This window comes from Hippichthys cyanospilos, chromosome 17 (genome assembly GCF_059441005.1).
Source record: "Hippichthys cyanospilos isolate Australia breed blue-spotted pipefish chromosome 17, RoL_Hcya_1.0, whole genome shotgun sequence".
Lineage (NCBI taxonomy): Eukaryota > Metazoa > Chordata > Actinopteri > Syngnathiformes > Syngnathidae > Hippichthys > Hippichthys cyanospilos.
In genome coordinates this window covers 950,411-969,731 of record NC_142385.1, presented here as the reverse complement: position 1 = coordinate 969,731, position 19,321 = coordinate 950,411, and the positions used below count along the sequence as shown (strand labels likewise).

Below are 19,321 nucleotides of genomic sequence, written 5' to 3'. Positions count from 1 at the left end.
TTTTTTTTTTACCCTTTCACTACCAATTCATTTTTTCCCACCAAAAAAACTACATTTTATGGCAAATATTACTTTAGTTTATAAATCGAGGATACTTGGAAAATTTATTTTTTTTTAAATCCCACTTCCATAGATTAGGTTATAGCCCCTGGATTTTTTTTTTGCCACATCTATATTTATCAATAAGAATAAGAATAAGAATAAGAATAATACAGCCGTCCCCGACTTACGTTTTTTTCACGGTACGATGTGAAAATACTGAGTATTTTCGTCCCCTCTTTAAGGCATTTATCACGCTTTACGATTAACATCAACTGTCATGACCTTTGGGGTTGGTTGTGTTTTGTTCTTTTGCCGCCTTCTTGAGGCATTTTTAGGTAATTGCTCTTATTTTCTGTTAGCGTCAAACTCCGCTGCAACGCGTCACTACAATGCTGGTCTGCTATTGGTTGGCATATCGCCTCCTTAAGATAATGGTCTGCTATTGGTCAGTGTGATGAGGTTACAAATATACTGGTCTGCTATTGGTCGGTGCACAGGGTTTCAAAGATGAATGCTTAAGGACTTGATCTTGTGTGAGAAGTAAGAAGATGATTTATATGGAAACGAAGATGGAGATAATCAAGAAACACGAAGAAAGCTAAACTAGCCAAGCCTAGGCTACCCTTACTAGGGAATATGGCCATAACAAGTGTCACTCAAAGGTAAATAAATCCTTCATATATTTTTTATTTATTATGTTATGTAATTGAATGCATGTATAATATATATAAGTAGCACTTACTATACTATTTTTATGAGACATTTTTCATATGTATATATATTTTTATGTTTTTACCTGGGGCTTTCCACGCATTCGCTAATTAACATAGGCTTGGATTGCCCGCTACACGGCGAATTACCACCAAACACTTACAATCAGTATCATAGTAATAAATATAAACTATAGTAACACAATATATCTATAGTATGTGAAGGGAATCATATATTAGGTTGTTATCATTATGTGCTTAGTTCATTGTTACCCCATTTATGCAATCCTAGTTCATCTTGACCCTGTCCTTAGATAGAGCTGTTGATGCACGAAAGTGTGAGCCGGGACCTTGGCCCAGCTGCCGGTGGCGCCCGGCTGGCTCTCTTGTTGTGTCTTGTAATCTGCTATGCTTTTGCTCAATAAAAGCCAGGGGGAGACGGCTGGGCAGTGAAAACTAGCGTTGGAAGACCCACGAGTTACATATGCCCAAGCTTTTTTCCCTATGCCCGGCATAGAAAAGTCAATCTTGGCTGGTCTGAGTTACTCTTTTTGCTGTTTAAGCAGCTAGGCTTGTCCTAGTCTTCTTTTCTGAGATTTCTCTGACATAGTATCATCAATATATTTCCGCAACACTACATGCTTATCAAGAAATTGCTACCTTGTAGAGAGTGAGCACAGCACCGACTTGTTTTGTATGAAAAAATAGCTAAATGCCACTAGAATGTGTAGGTAGATGTGTAATGACCCGCTGGGATGCCATTTCGTCTTAGTGCTACCTATACCCAATGCCGATTTTTCAAAAGCGCAGGAACGCATTGTTCCAATGGAAGTAAAAGGGTTAAGTTAAGAAAAAGTACTAAAGAATTTTGTATTGTATTGGGTAATTATCAAAAAGTTATCGATTAACAACACTTGTTTGTTTAATTCTATGTTAGTGATTTTTTATTTTTGCATCATTGAAAAGCCTTCTTCCTTATTACCGTCCTTTGACGAATAAAAGAAGCGCATGACCACCAGTGGTTTTTACTGACTGGCATACACTTAAAAATTTACTGTATAAACACTTCTTTTTCCCAAACCCATCAACAATTAGACAAAAGTAAATGGACTGGACTCAGGTTCACGCAGGAATTAACTTGTATTAAAAATGATGATGCTTTAGAAATATGTTGTTTTTAACGTGTGAGTGATGATATAGGCAAGTGAGAGTCAGTGATGTCACACTGCTAAACTTGCATGCAGTATTTATTGCAGGGTGGCTATGGCCGTTGGTGTGGGTTTTTAGAGTGTCTTATGATAATTACCCCTGACTGAGGAGGTTACAGTCTCACCCACATCTGTTGTTTTGGCTCTCTCAGAGCGATTGTCATGAAACTTTGCAAAAGGGCGTAAGATAGACCAAAGGCCAGCTAATTATACAATAAACTCAAGGGCAGATCCATAAAATGTAGGGGAAAATTAAGAGACTTGGTGCAGACCAGCACCATTCAAGTGGAGCCTTTTTATTGTTATGTAAAGATAAGTGCTGCCCAGGTATCAACTTGCATTAAGCTCAATTTGGAGTCTCACTCATACACATCGATTGGTCCACAACGAAAGAGTAGCAACTAGCTCAATGCTTTTAAATGACTTTTTGACAGGTGACATTGTTTGAAAGTTTGAAAAGTGCAGGTATTTTTATTCTTATTTTTTGCAAACTACAAAAAAGGAACAACTAAACCACATCAACCTGAAGGTAATCAGAGTTGGTAGAAATAAAAACTAATTAAGGTGCAAACCACTTATCGCAATCACTGATGGTCTCCAAAAAATCTGAACTTTAAGCTGATGACTCTACAAATACTCTAAGTCTAAGAAATCTCAAAATGTATTACCACTTTTAAAAGCTTTAAAAGTAGTTCATGTACATTAAACAGGGCTGAAAAGTTAGAGATGACTTTGTTTAATTTTTCTATAAAATATCCAATGAAAATGCTTTTAACGTGTAATTCAACAGAATTGTTTTAGCAAACAAACCCATGAAATGGTCCTGGCCAAAAATGATGGTACTCCTTGAAAAGACAGAAAATAATTTGACCAGAGAGACACATTCAAACTTATAATTAGTTAGTCTGTGAGGTTTGGTGGCATGCTTAAAACCAGAGGTCCCTAACCGCCGGTCTATGGACCGGCACTGGTCCGTGGATCAACTGGTACAGGGCCGCACCGATAATAATGACTTCTGAAACGGATTTAGTAACAGTTTATTCATTTGTGCTTTGTTTGGCTTGATCTTTGTTTTTTGGCGCAACCTCTGGCGACTATTGATATTAAAATTTGTAATGAGGAAGAACGGGTGTGGCTTGAGTTCATTTGATGCAACAACTTGTCACTGTGGATAACATGCTGGGTAATGTTAGTTCTTATCTTCAGCATGTTATATAGTGCTGCCTTGAATGCGTCAACAAGTTGAGGACTCCCATTAGTTTGTCATTAATGGTAAGCTCATATTGTATTTTCACTTCATAGTCTCCATTCAACATTTAGTGTCAGATTGCATCATCTGTCATCATTTGAGCCCAAATTTAATGGGAAACAAAAAAAAAAAAGGACAGCACTGATGAAATTGAATTATTTAGAAATTGCCAAATACAAACACTCCTCTACATACGACCGAGTTATGTTCCGGGCACCTCTTTGTTAGTCGAATTTGTTCATAAGTTCTTAGTAGTAAAAATCTGCCGAAAAAACATCAATCAGAAAATAAAACACTGTGTTGCTTGGTACACTGAAAGCTGTTCTGAGATCGAAAGAAGTTGACCATTCCAGGAGGAACTTGAAAATAAAAGTGCATCATGTAGTTCTTTCTATGATACAGTTTTCAAGGAATGACTGGTCTGTCAGAAAATTTCCTGCAAGCCTCTCTGAATATTTCCTGCTTAATAAAATGGAGAGGATTGACAGGGAGCTCACTCTCTTCGTGTGTTGTGCAGCATTGAAATGTAATCTATTATGCCTGGGTCATTTTCATCTTAATTAGTGATATGAGGGAGAGCTAATCTTTATTGGGCACTCCTACACGACACAATTAGCAAAGGGAAGATGTACTGGGCGGAACTTTTGTTTACAATGGTAGCACCGCCGTTGGTATCACAGAAAATGGCTAAATACAAAATCTGATTTACAGGGAACTTATTTTGTATCTCTGAATGTCCGTAAGTTACAATGTGGAGGAGCGTGAGAAGCATATTGATATGCCACAAAGGAAATGAAAGAATGTCCTATGGAGACACAAGTCCAAAAGGAAACATTTTGGCATCAGCTTTCGATATGCAGAGATTAAGCATACACAGACAATAACACTGCCCCAACAGTGAAATATGGAGGAGGGTCTTTTATAGTCCTGGGCTGCTTTGCCACACATGCCACTTGGTGCTTTTTTTTCTGGGCAAGATATAATAAAATCTCAAGACAATCAAGATATTTTAGAGAGAGTTGTGTTGTCCAGTCTCAGAAAGTTTGGTCTCAGTCAGGGGTCCTGCGGCAAGATAATGACCAAAAACACAATGAACAACCCCAAAGAATTGCTAAAAGCAAAATACTAGACCTTGATCTGATGATTTAACATCTGTGGGAAGAGCTTAAACATGCCTTGTGGAAAAAGCACCCTTCAAACTTTACACAACTGGAGTGGTTTGTTCATGAAGAGTGAACCAAAATACCTGATGACAGGGGCAGACTAACAGGGCCTGAAGTAGCCCAATTCTTATCTGACATATATCTACTCTTGATGGCAGTGTGAATGACACTTCCTGTCTTTCCAAATAGGACCCTGGCCACTTGGGTAGATGTTACTAAATCAGATATGTATCCAATCTTTTGACATGCAGCTTCAGTCTAAATGGCCAGGTCCTGTTCATCCAACTCGCACATAACAAACAAGCAACAAATGTCACAATTCTACGCTCGGAAGGGCAGAGGCAGCTTTGAAAAAAAAAAACTATAGTGGACCAGGCGAAGGAAATCCCTGAAGGAGGGAGAACAAATTGTCTGTGTGTATGTCTTTCCTGGCTCGCTCGGCGCGAGCTGTTCGTTCCAAACTTGCGAGGGAGTTGCTGTCAGGGCAAAAAATGCCATGGCCAAATACTGCATCTTTCCCCTCCTTTCCGACTTAAATGGAACAAACTGAATATATTTTTGCTCCGGTATGACAACCGATCAGCTATCCATTGTGGTCCTTTGTAGACACGAACACACCCACTGTGTGTAACAACGCTATGTCCTCTGCTAGTGCAAGACAGCTTTGGGCCAATTGGCATTCAAACAGAGTCCACATAAAGGTCACATTTATTTGGAAATGTGGACGACCTTGCGAAAAAAATCAGATTCCGAACAAATTTGGAATTGAACATTAAGCCCTGCAGTGTGAACCTCATCTTTTGATTTTCATTGATTATTTTTTACTGAATTTATTTATCATAACTTATGTTTATCATTAATAGAATTCGACCAACAATTGTGTACATGTGTAGATGACTCGCTTCAAATAGATGCGTGGTACAGCTGAATATATGAACATTCCTTGCTGTGGTTATTCTGCTTATAACGTATTGCAGTACCATGATAAAAAGCTTTTTACTAGTTGCTTTATAAAACTACTTGTGTTTTTGTATTTGATTAGTAAAATGATAGTACAGTACTTCACACTTCCAGTGTTAACATATGAGGAAGGAAAAGCAATTGAGGGAAAAAAGGAGAGACAAAAAGAGGTAAATCATTGCCTCTGTTTTGTGCTAAATAAATCAACTTCACTTGAGCTGCCAGCAAAACTGCATTAATCATAGAAACAATTACTGTTTATTTTAACTTAAGGCAAAATCCTGTAAGGGTATCTGTTCCTCATTTTCAAGGTCTAGTCCGTGTTGTGGCTCTAGGGTGTGCAGTGTTAACACACTTGTTTATTTATATATACTGTGTGTATATATATATATATATATATATATATATATATATATATATATATATATATATATATATATATATATATATATGAGGACTTAAGTGTGTGTAGCCCCACACTCATGTTTGTCGTTTGAATTTTCCTGACTTTCGTTTATTCATAACCTCTTTGTGCTCCATATCGAAATAGCGGCTCAAAAATATATAATGCACGCCGAGGAAAAAATTAAAGACAGCGGCGCCAGCCTTCACCCGCACTTGGCTCCAAACTCATACCGTTGCATGTTTGTCGTTTCAATTTCCCTGACTTTTGTTTATTCATAACTGCTTTGTGCTCCATATCGAAATAATGCGTCAAAAATATATAATGCACGCCGAGGAAAAAATTTAAATGACCGCGGTGCCAGCCTTCACCCGCGATTGGCTCCAAATTCATACCGTTGCATGTTTGTTGTTTAAATTTGGCTGACTTTCGTTTATTCAGAACTTCTTTGTGCTCCATAGAAATAGCGGGTCAAAAATTTATAATGCATGCCGAGGGGAAAATAAAAAGGATTGCTGCGCAGCGTTCACAAGCGCATGGCTTGATCTGGATCTATTCTGCGCAGATTAATTAAATTTGATGATTTTGCTGATTGTTTTTAATACATTCCCTTTAGTAAAGCACCAACTAGTGGCTGCATAACGCAACTCTATCTAGTGGATGCATGATGCAACCCCAGCCAGTACTATGGTTTCAACTCTATGTGTGCCTTATAATCCAGTGGGCCTTATATATATGGTGTTTTTTAGAAACTCAGCCATTCATTGATGGTGCGCCTTATAATCCGGTGCACCTTATAGTGCGGAAAATACGGTATATACTGTATATATTGCCCGAACTCCATTGACTACAATACAAAACCGTCCGCGTTTTTGCCCCATTTGCATTTGGTGTGAACCCAGCATTAGGTCTTCAGTCATTTGACCCATCGTGCGCACACGTACGCATTACAGGGGTACACAAGCTATGTTCCGGAGCATTTAAACATCAATAAACCCGCATCAGCAATTAAAAGTTATCATGATACGTTATACTGCCAAACTTAAAATAATTAATAATAATTTTAAATTATTTGTCTACAAAGTTTCATGAGTTCATGTCGGTGACGGGTGTGGAAAGCTGGATTCAAAATGCAGAGAGGCAGGATATGAGATGAGCTCAACAAAAAATATTTATTACTCGCAGAAGCTGGGCGAAACAAGAAAAAATGCCAGCTCAAAAGTAACCACAAAAATAAAAAACAAAGCCAAACTTACGGGGTGAACAATGACAATGGGACAGGGAATTTGCGGAACTGGCACAAGTGCTGCGGACGGCAAAAACAGTGACGTTAAACATAGACATTAGACAACTAAATAACTAAACTGGCACTTTAAAGGACAAAAATTACACAAACACGAAACACCTGGACGGAACGAGATGCACCATTGCGGCGTAGACACTCGAGTTGAAACACGCTCATGGCAGGTGACACAAATTACACTAACGATAGACGCCAGGGAAATACAACATAAATCCAAAAGCGAATAAAAAAAAAACTCCACAAAATAAACCCACAACAGTAAAAACCCAGACAGAACTTGACACCAAAAGCCGGCAAGCTTTAACAAGATTGTACGCTAAATTATAAATCGCAGTTGAATATGAGAACATCATTTTATTCTTTACTACTAATTGAAATGATGAAAACACATTAGAAATGAAAAAAATAAATAAATCAAATGCTTGACTCACCCAAACAGTTGTCCAAGTCTTATTTTAATACAAAATCCATTCTTTTTTCTTTCCTCAGAAAGACTTCAATGACTTGCTTGTAGAGTTTCTGCGTTTCATATCCAATAATAAATCATTCTGTATTGACATGGACGCCCATGCTGAAAGCTGCGTTGGTCCAATTTCCATTTTGCTCTTCCTCAGCCATTGTGGGTTAAAAAAAAAAACAACTGAGTACTGTATTTTCCGCACTATAAGGCGCACCGAATTATAAGGCCCACCAAGAATGAATGGCCCAGTTTCTAAAAAAATGTCAGATATAAGGCGCACCGGATTATAAGGCTCACATAGAGTTGAAACCATTGTACTGGCTGGGGTTGCATTGTGCATCCACTAGATAAAGTTAAGTTATGCCGCCACTAGATGGTGTTTCACTAAAGTATAAAAAACAATCAGCAAAGTCATCGAACTATATTTATAGAATATAAACTTTATTCATACAATATAAGTGTTGTATGGATATTATACTGAGGAATATTTGTTATTAAAAAAAATTCAGATAAATCAGAGAATGCGTTATTGGTAATTGCTATTTAACTACTAAACAGGAGCTGCAGAGCGCAGAATAGACCCAGATCAAGCCATGCACTCGTGAATGTGCGGCGCCGCAATCCTTTTGATTTTCTCCTCGGCATGCATTATATATTTTTGACCCTCTATTTCGATATGGAGCACAAAGAAGTTATGAATAAACGAATGTCAGGGAAATTTAAACGCCAAACATGCAACTGTATGAGTGAGGAGCCAAGCGTAGGTGAACACGTGGCGCCGCCGTCTTTGTAATTTTTTCCTTGACATGCATTACATATTTTTGACCTGCTATTCTGATATGGAGCAGCAAGAATTTACGAATAAAAAAAAGTCAGGAAAATTTAAACGACAAACATGAAACGGTATGAGTGAAGAGTCAAGTGCAGGTGAACGTGCAGTGCCGCCGTCTTTGTAATTTTCCTTCGGCATGCATTACATATTTTTGACCTGCTATTCCGATATGGAACAGCAAGAAGTTAAGAATAAATGAAAGACAGGGAAATTGAAAAGACAAGCATGAGTGAGGTGCCACACACTCTGAGTCCTCAAAAAAAAAAAAATCGGGTTGGGCCTGCAAATCAAGTTAATTAATCGCGCTGGGCCGAGTCGGCCTGGTCGGTTCGAACTGGATTTTTTAGGCATAAATTATAGTTTATGCACAATATATGATCCATATATAAGGCGCACCAGATTATAAGGCGCACCGTTGGCTTTTTAAAAAAATTAAGACTTTTGAGTGAGTCTTATAGTACAGAAAATATGGTGGAATTGAATTTTCTGCAAAATGTATGCTATGCCTTATCGTTGCACTAGCTCATGGTTGAGCAACATATATTTTTTTTTTTCAAATAACTTCAACTACTTCCACCATTAAACATGGTGGGGATATAAATATAAACTGATAATATATATATATATATATATATATATATATATATATATATATATATATATATATATATATATATATATATATATATATATATATATATATATATCTCGTTTTTTTGTCATCACAGGTTGTCACAGCTTTTGCCGTAGAAATTTTAAACACATTATGTTGCAAATGTTCCAAAAACACAGGGACTTTCGCAACGCACCAAGTGTACAATGTCATCATCGCAGGACTGTCATATGAAAATAAGACAGCATATGCTCTGCATTTTGGAATAATACAGCAGCTATGCATCATTATATATTAATGATTAATGATTAAAGCTGCCGCTCCTTATTGAGGTACTTAGCTACCTTTTTTATGGGTCTCTACACTTGACTGTGGTACAAAAAACGCCTGAAGCATCAACTTCAGTTAAGAGTGTCACTTTAAGAGCAGCATCATCATTACTTTTTGCCCAATTCCCATGTAGGTGCTGAAGGAAATTCATATTTTTCAAATTCAATATATCAATAAAATAGTGTGTACATGGAACTGTATTATTCTAATAAAGATTGAGACGATGTAATGTCAGTATAAAGCAGATATGGTCCTGGCCCAGGGGAAGTGGGGACAAGTCGGCACCTCCAAAAGGAACAGATGGCATCCCCCGACCAACTTTACACCAGGAACAAAAGGCTAGGTGTGGCCTTCAAGAGAAGATATCAGTCAGGGTTTTATGGTGCTCAGACTTCCTCCCGCTTCAAAGAATGGCCGGCAGAACAAAGACTTCGGAAGACACTATCCCCACTTAAACAGACCCTCACGCACGCACACACGCACACACCGACAGACACGCACGCACGTGCACACACACGCACACACCGACAGACACGCACGCACGTGCACACACACGCACACACCGACAGACACGCACGCACGTGCACGCACACACACACACACACCGACAGGCACGCACGCACACACACACACACACTTGCAATCCACAGTGGGACTAGATGACCCGGAAGGGTATAAGAACTGAATGTTGAATGTGAAACGTTGCCATTTTCTGCTCCGACCCATTGCAGGACTGGCCCGAGGCCTCGTGTACTTTCCCACTCTGTCTGGATTAAATCAATTGTTTCACTATGTTGTGGTATGGGCGATCTTTCAACAAAAACGAACACGCTAGGAACTAGTTTAAGGCAAGAGGCTTTTTCTAGATTCCTTCAGTGCACATGAATGTTCTCGGGGTGCAAGTAAGTGCCACCCAGCCCCTAGTGAAGCTTGGTATTTTTTATAGCAGGCGTAGCCTTTTCACGTTGCACTGCTGGGAATGCTCAGTGATGACGGCCACTTGGCGTGGGTTTGACACACAAAGTTCCAGTCATGTGTAGCAACAGATCAAAAGATAAAAGTGATGGCAGACATTTAATTAATCTAAATCAGTGATTGCAAAGCTACTTCTTGACTTACAGTTTGAGAAACTCGTGATATAGGAAATGTGCTCAAAGAAACTTTTTTAAAATACCAGTAGTCACCAATACCAATATTAAGTACTGATACCACTAGTAGGTTTGATGCACATATGTGGCAAATTTCTTAATTTTTCATAAAATTAATGTCAACTTTGTAATCTTTTCATTTGTAATTACTTCTTTGTGATTATAAAAGTTATATCTACCAAATTTCTCTGAGTACAAGTCGACCTCGCTTATAAGTAGAACCCTTTTTTACTACAATTTAATTAAACTTTACAAACATGCTATTATAAATCTACTCCTGACTATAGTGGTTACACAGATCATGGCTGTCCAAATAAAATACATGGTGTTTGTGATTAAAATTGTGAAATGTTGGTATTTTTAGAGGCATTTCTACATCATATATCGAGTATCATATTGTTGCGGTTGAGGGGGCAGACATGACTGCAAGGCAATGTACGCTTCCATGTAGACGCAAATGCTGATACTAATGTAGTAACAATAAAATGATTTAACCTTTCAATGCTTTATTTTTGACACAGCTGAATATGAATTTGTCTAAAATCCCTAAAAGTCATCATCCCGATCATGCCAAATCTTGGATTAAATCTTTTTCAACATTAAAGATCAAGAGTTTTATTGTCATTTGCATAGTAGTACTGGACAATTATTATTCTGTTCACTTCCCCAAGTGACTCTTTCATGGGTAGTAAAATGATTTGCAAATTATCTTACTTTGGATACTCTCACAAGCTTTCTTTACGCAAGTGATGAAGTGGCGAGATCAGAATGTACAATATTGCTCTTTGCTGCTCCCCTCCCACCACACCTGCTGACATTCATGCCGCTGCTCTCACATTTTTGTGTTCAACGGTTTGTTTAAGCATGCATCCAAGGGATGAATGAGACATGTCAAGCCTTTTTCTTTACATTATGCGTCAAAATCTGCCGAAAAATTTATCCACACAGCCGTGTTGTTGACAACAAAGAGGCAAATAGGCGGCGTTAAATGAAAGTGCATCTTTTGTGTGCACTCTAAAACTGATGCACACTATTGAATGATGGATATATTTAATACTTTTAAGCCTTGTAAATTACATATTACTTATTTTGCATTTGAATTAATGTTATTCAAACACACATATATGTGGAAAAAAACTGATCTGTTTTTAGTTTTGTGGTCGACAACCCCAATATGGGGGTTGAAATGAGGAAAAACCTCAACTTGTACTTTGAGCTTTTTTGAAACAATACCATAATACAACACTTTTTCCCCATATATATATTTTTAAATAACCATTCTTGCAACATTCCTAGGAAATCACAATATCCCATGACCGATGGGATCAAATGGTCATCAGCATGTCAGTGACCCTTGATCTAAATGCATTCAAGGTCAGATGGAATGGATTCACATTTCAGTTTTTATGCCTACAGTCAGACCAAGGAACAAACAAGGCTGCAAAGAAGAGAAAAGAACAAAAGGAAGGAAGGCAGATTCCTTTCACAATAAGCAGAATGAAGATGCTGGAAGCAGATGTCTGACAGATGGCAATGTGGCAGAAAGAGGCCAAGTCTACATGACAAACACAACAAAACCCCAAAATATTGAATATATGCACAATAGCATGTGTCTATATGTCTGTGCAATAGTTTTATCTCGTGACTTCATCTGCCCTAGTTTGGCTTTGTACAGTCTTATGACGTTGGTTTCTCAAATATAAATAAAGTGAAATAATTAGGAGGGGTAATTTATATATATATATATATATATATATATATATATATATATATATATATATATATAGATAGATAGATAGATAGATAGATAGATAGATAGATAGATAGATATACATAGAGAGAGGTAGAGTGAGAGGAGAGAGAGAGAGAGAAAGAGAGAGAGAGAAAGTGAGAGAGAGAAAGAGAGAGAGAGGTTCTAGCAGAGCACTGAAAATTTGAAAGTTAACAGCATCCAGGGTTTTTTTTTTTTTTTTTTTTTTTACTCAATAGTGCTAGTTCATTCAGGATCATAAAGTATCATAAAGCTGACGAAAAATACCAAAAAGTGCAAAGCTGTTGTCTGGATGAAAATGTGCCTTCTTTGAAATACAGTAACTAAAAAAAAAAAAAAAATCTGGTTTGATTACATTTTTCCTTTCATCGACCAAATGAATGCATCAAATTTTTACATAATATTGATGGCATAAACTACAATTGAGAACACTTTTAAATAATGAAAAAAAAATAAATGAGAGGGTGTTTTCAAACATTTGACTGGTAGTGTATGTATTAAAATTTTAAGAACAATTAGATTTGTTATCATTGTTTTTCAAACAATTCATACAAAATAATGTTAAACTAGATTAAAGCAGTTTCCTGATTAGGATGAGCATTTTCAGTGACTTCTTCTGTGCGCTTGTGAGGTCACAGCTTCCACCCTGTCAGACATTGCAGGGCCATTTTACCTTGCCAGCCTGTAATTATTTGCTTTCCCACCTCCCTTCCTATCTGATATGCTCTCCCTCACACCCTCTTGCTCAAATGTGATAATTACAGAATGTTAACATTGAAGATTATGCAGCTGAAAGGTTGAGCACTGTGGGTGCTCTTTAGGGAAAAAGGCACAACGTTAGGCTGAAAATAGAAATGGAGGCAAATCGCACACTATTGGAATCTGCCTCCCAACAGCCTCTATTTGACTCGCAGCCACACATATAAACTAGTACAGTGGTTCTCAGCCTTTTTTCAATTATGCAAAATACCTCTTAACCAGCGCAGAGCACCTCTGGATGAGAAATCAAACCATCCATGTCTGATATATTTTGGAACTATATTTGTTGTGGTATCTGGGTTTATTTTACACATCATTTATTTCACACAGTACAACTTCTGCCTCGTGTGCTGGAAAACTGAATCATGAATGATAATGCACATCAATAATACAAATCAAGGCATACATAATTTTGCAAAGGTCACTGACACAATTTGGCAACATGTTTCTTCATGTTCCAATTCATTTGCTCTTTGTGTGAAAAGAAGCTGTTCTATACATTTGCGGCCCTCACATATCTGCAGGGGTATGTACAGCAATTTGAGAATATCTGCACATTGGGCTGGTTAATAGATAAAATTAATGTGATTACTTTGTCATTTTAAGAATCAAAGATTTGAAAATTTGCTAAATTGTGAAATCAAGATTTTGCAAAAGTGGAATTTGGACGATTTAAAAGACATATTTACAACTGGTACTAACATAATAGTGTGTTAAGTAGGCAACTAAAAATATTAATTCCATTTATTTAGCCATATTTAGCAGTTTGTCCATCATTAAGCCTACATCTAAATTATTTTTCATGCACAATTAAAAAATTTAAAAACAAAATTTCCCACTTGCTTTTGACCTAAAATGACATCACATGTGCTCAAGGCTCAGGTAAAGAAGTCCGCTTATGATCATCACAGGACCAACAAGTGGGCCATGATTGTTTGTCACCAGAGCCTTGAATGTATGTGATGTCATTTTCATTCAACAGCAGGAAGAATGTTTTGTTTTTAAAAATACTAATTGTGCATGAATAACAATTGTTATCAAATTAACTGTAGAAAAAATAAATACTGCAAACATGGCTAATTAAATGGACTATATTTTTTTTTTGTTCATTATGAATGTACATTTTATTTTAACACTGATTTTAAATCAGTATTCATTTTTGTTTCAATATTTTCCACAATATTACCATTTTTAAAGAATTGTTTGATCACTTTGTTTTTCCAATTAAAATTGATTAAAATCATACATGTGAAGAGTGATAAAAAAGAGAGATTTTGCTGCATTTGTAGTATGCTTTAGAGAGCTTTAATGCACCTGAGTGGATAAAAAGTAGAGCTCTTACCGTGGTTGGATTTTGAGGCATGAACAGGAGTGTAGTGATTCTTGGATGAGGTCCTGACTGGTGTGTTGTCTTTGGATGAGCCATTCATGGCTGCAAAGTTCTCACAGTCATACTGAGAAATGGGAATTGGCCCCTGTTGCCTCAAGATGTCAGCAAGGGCCCTGAGAATTAAAAATCAAAAGTGAATGTTACAGTCTAAGCATCACGGCATGCAGATTTAAAAATTAGGTCATAATGCATGTTTCCTCCACACTGAATAGTGCCTAATTATTAAAACCATGTTGAGCTATTATGGGTTGATACAGGCTTGTGTGAGCATCACATCTAATTAGGTTGAACTGGAATGTGTTTTAGACGGCGGCAGGTGCACATGAAACTCTCGGGAGGGAGCGTGGAAGAGAGGCACAGGCAACAGCAATGAAAGAAAGTTTAAAAAAAAAGTGTTTGCTTGATTTGTCTGGCATCACATTAAAAGGGAGATCAAACTACTTTTGCACCGCTGCAACTGCTCAAAGCTCTTGTAAATCAAACATAACATTGGGGGTTACCTTTTGTTTTTAAATGAATATTTACTCTCCCCTTGTCTTCCCGTTCTTGATTCAATGTGCAGTAGTGCACGCATGTCACATGACCTTGGTCCACCCCATCATTAACAATATCCATTATTCACAGTCTTAAGACTGCCTGAGTGTTGAATAATGCATAACAACCATTCAATCTTGAGGAAATAATGTGTGTCAGCGTTTGTTTCCAGATGTGGGCACAGTCTGTAGCCCACTCATGTATGATAACTCTCACATGGAAAAGCCGCAGGAGGGAGCGGGAGCCAGCTGAGGGGTTCAAATGTTGTCATTGGATGTATATGGATCACATCTCTGCTCAACATTCCTGCCAATTGCAAACCTAAACCTACCTCATTTAAACCAGAAGGGGTGGCGAGAGACGGTTCAAAGTGTGAAATCGGACAGATGGTTTGATGCATGAATTAAATATGTGGCATATTGTGGAAAATGCAGCACGATTTCTGACTGTGATGTAAGATATCAAAGATGGGTGCTAAAGAAGCACACAAACACACTCAAATTCAAAGAGAACTGTCTTGAGTAATGAGCTTCTTTTGACTGTAATTAATTAAAGCTTCTTTTCTGACAAATTTTCAGGAGGGAAGATCTGCTAATGGAATCTAATGTGAAAGGCCTATGTCATTTGGCTTTACATTAATCAGTCAATCACTTTAAATCCATTTCAAGATCTGATTTTCTTACGTTACGGCAAACAGAATCATCATCATTTGTTAAATTGGCCTCTTCTTAACATGACAAACTTGAAGTATGAACTACTCTGTTACAAAATGTGCTTTTGCACATTTTTTTTTTTTTGGATGACAACCATACCATTTTTGCTCAAAAAAATTACATTATTTTACTTTTGACACATTCAATTAATGTCAGGACTCAATTTAAATTTATTTTGACTATTGTCCTGTGTGTACAACTTATTTCAGGGATAGAACAAAAATTACAACTATTTGAATGAGCAAATGAGAGGCAATAAAAATAATTTGCAAAGACGATAAATTATGAAGACTCATAGAGAAATGCATTTTTCCTGAATGGCTGCTCCGGGATTATATGACAGTATAATAATTTATTTACTGTATTTTGTGCTTCTGTTGCTTTGATGTTGAAAAGTATTGCAGCATACCGAGAGTTAACTAATTGCTGGCATCTTTGCCAGGAAACTTATACGTGTGATGGAATTTAGTTTTCCACTGCTGCACTACAGTAACATAAATGTGTCACTGAAATGTGACTATAATTGCCTTTGAAGCTTTTGTATCAGCAGTAACGGGTCACAATAATAATTTTATGGGGCACAATATGTGTTATGCCTTACCTGTGTATATTCATCTCTTGTGGCGGTTCAGTGGCTTTGTCATAAGCAACTTTGGCAGACACTCCCATCACTATAATGAAGGCTATGATCCCACAGGTGATGTAGACTGCCGTGTTGGTCTGGTCCATGCCCTCAAATGTCTCCCCAGTCGGTATGGGGGACGGCGCTGCCGTTTGCACCCACACCGGCGTTTGATAGTTCTTGCATGCTTTTTGATCCAATCTGTCTTTCTTATACTCGCAACAGAAGCGCAGGTAGCAAGTCCCGCAGCAGTAGCGATGGTCCGTGTTGTTGCATTCGAACATTTTGTCGTACTGTCCGCTGACGTCGTAATAACCGAGGCAAGTGTCGTGATTGTTGGCCGGCGCGGGCTGCGGTGTCTTCGGCTGCGGGACCGCCGTGGGTGCCGCTGAGGCTTCAGGGACCTTCCTGGTCGTCTGTTTGGGCTTTTTACTACCCGTGGCTGCACTCAGCACGCTCAGTGGATCCAGATAAATGAGAAGTAACAGGAGATGCCTTATCCCCATGGTGTGCGGCACAAAACAAGACTATTGGTTTATGTAAAGGCAACTCTGATCAAGCTTTGCAGAAAATTCAGTCCTACGTAAGTTTGGCCATCGAGTGTTCTCCGATTCTCTCAGTCCCGCGCGCAGCCTTCATGATGAATGTAACTGGGTGGATTGCCTTCAAGGGCAGATCTCAGCTGTCATAGCTCATGAACTGAACTCAAGCCCGCTGCAGCCCATGAGGTTGCGAGGGCGGGGGGACAGCCGCATATCCAGAGCAGGAGTCACGCCTCTAGACATCGGGGCTTCCAGTGGTTTTGCGGCGGTTCGCTGTCCAATGTGCTGACGGCTGGATCTGGGGTTCGGTTTGCTCAAGTCAGAGTTAGACTGGAAACATAATTAGAGCTCATTTGTTATGATCAGCGCGTCAGCGTCACGTCATACATTAATTATCACATTGTTCTATGAATGCAAGGAGTCCCATTAACTTGCTGTAATTGTGGGTAGACTCGTTTTAAGCATTATTACAATCTAGCAGGTACATAAAACACGTTTTCCCTAATTTGTTTGAAAGTGTCCACGTGTTTCATACTGAAATTCTCGATCATGTATGTAAATGAATCAGTTTATGAAAACCGTAGAATTTACACGCTGCACATTTAAAGACAGCCTACCTCTGCGAAAAAGACCTGCTGGGAGTCCTTCTTTGTCTGGGTCCGCGAAAATAAAGCGTACCGTCGGAGCTGCTAAGAAGACAACCCTGCTTTCTCTCTACGTCTCTCTTCTCCCTCTCCCCTGTCTCTTACATCACTGCGCTGGCGTCAGAACTCAGTCAAGTGTCGGCAAATTGCACACAACCACCTCATTTAGACCCCCACCATTCTGCAACAAAGCTTCACCATCCATTCTAGCAAGTCGGCTTATTTTCATTGACACTTCTAAATCTAATGGCTAGCCAGACTGCTGAATGTCCACTGAAAAGCCTATTTTGCAATGTTACAATATTCATGTTAATTTACATTTGAAATCTCCCTCGACCTGTTTTTAACAGACATCGTCATCAGTCTCATGCCGCTGTACATGCATTATTTGTAGGATGAATTCATAATTGACTCTATGTCTGGTCTGTAGCCAAGTCAAAGCAGCCGTGGTATTATGAAGAAATGATGGGGCAATGCCGGAGTGAATTTCAGCAGTGCTACACTGAAAAATCTGTACTTTCATTTTCAGTTACTTTCAACACAGCATAGCTTTTACACCATTTACACTGTCTAAAGACATGCATTCATGTTTTACCAATTCTGACTTATTAAAGATCATATTTTGAGTGAAGCTGTCAAGCGTAATCATAATAATAGAACAGCATGTTTGGTGGTGCTGCTCTTGTCACAACAGCGGTCTATAATATCTAGATTTGAATTTGAATTCTCTGGATAAATATTTGCCACTGAGGTTAAGAATACATGAGCTTTTGAAGCAACAGAATTATGAAAAATGTGCACAAACATTTTTTTTAAAATGTGTTATAAAGAACTACACAGGCACAATAAATTACAGTTTGACCATAGCAATACAAGCATGTAAGTACTCTAAAAGGTATCTGAAATTTTAATTTGACACGTCTGGGCTCTGAGGACTGCAATAAACAATAAATGTTATCATGATTTTGTTGTGAATAGCCACAGAACCCAAGTGGAGTTAGGATCCCAGCCAGACACACGAGGAAGTGGATAGTCAATGGAAGTTTATTAACAAAAAGCACACGCAAGGTGTGGGGAACAAAAATAATCCAAAAGGTAAAGTATCAAACCAGAATCACAACGTATCAATGAAAGATGAGATGAAAACATCTAGTCCAAGTGAGTCCAATAAAGGAAGTACGGCAACGAAGAAGCGGAGTCATTAAGAGAAGAACTGGAACAAATTAGCAAAGGAAAACATCAACTAGGAAATATCAACTAGAACACCTTACAATGGCTACCGCGGCGCCCTCTCTTTACCCCATGTTTTTCGCGTTATGACAAAAACTCCTCCTCAAACATAGCGGTCAGTGTTTGTGCGTGACTCTGCAAGTCACTCTGCGCTCATAGGTTTATACACGCGTCATCGCTTACGTCACTAGAATGCTGGTCTGCTGTTGGTCAGCGTCATGACTTCCTAAGATACTGGTCTACTATTGATCAGTGTCATGGAAGCACTAAGATGCTGGTCTGCTCTTGATCGGCATCACGGTTTCCAAAATGGCGGAACGTTAAAGATTTGTTCGCCTGTGAGTGCTTACAAAGCCTAACCCAAACCCATTTTAGTGCTTAATTCAAGCTTGAATTGTCCAGATTGCCAGTGAAGAGAGAAGATAGAAATAAGAATATGATTTATATGGGCAGAAAGCTGGAAATAATCAAGAAATACAAAGAAGACTAAGCTTGTCATGAATAACCGTGTGTGGACGCACAGGTGAGTCGTTTGGAGTGCATCCGGTGCTCCCTCTCGCTGGGGGAGAGATGCCTTCTCCCGATTCGCATGGGTTCCCACTCACCCAGGGATCCGGGAGCGACCAGAGGAGGCGCCTCGGTGAATCTCCCCACCTCAGCGCCCCCTAGGGAGCAGAGGACTAGCAGTCCTCACG

General features: G+C 38.5%; 1 protein-coding gene across 3 annotated transcripts in view; it reads right to left on the bottom strand.

Moving 5' to 3' along the window:
- Positions 1-17,495, bottom strand: part of shisa6b (shisa family member 6b) — a 117,292-nt gene extending 99,797 nt beyond the window's left edge. For all 3 annotated transcript variants that reach the window (XM_088438251.1, XM_088438252.1, XM_088438253.1), the window contains exons 1-3: positions 17,370-17,495; positions 16,190-17,082; positions 14,294-14,454 (exon numbers count right to left, since the gene is read on the bottom strand). In XM_088438251.1, the coding sequence (XP_088294377.1) occupies positions 14,294-14,454; positions 16,190-16,716 (688 nt within the window). In that variant the 5' untranslated portion in view covers positions 16,717-17,082; positions 17,370-17,495. The remainder of the gene's footprint in view (positions 1-14,293; positions 14,455-16,189; positions 17,083-17,369) is intronic.
- Between the last annotated feature and the right edge of the window lie 1,826 nt (positions 17,496-19,321).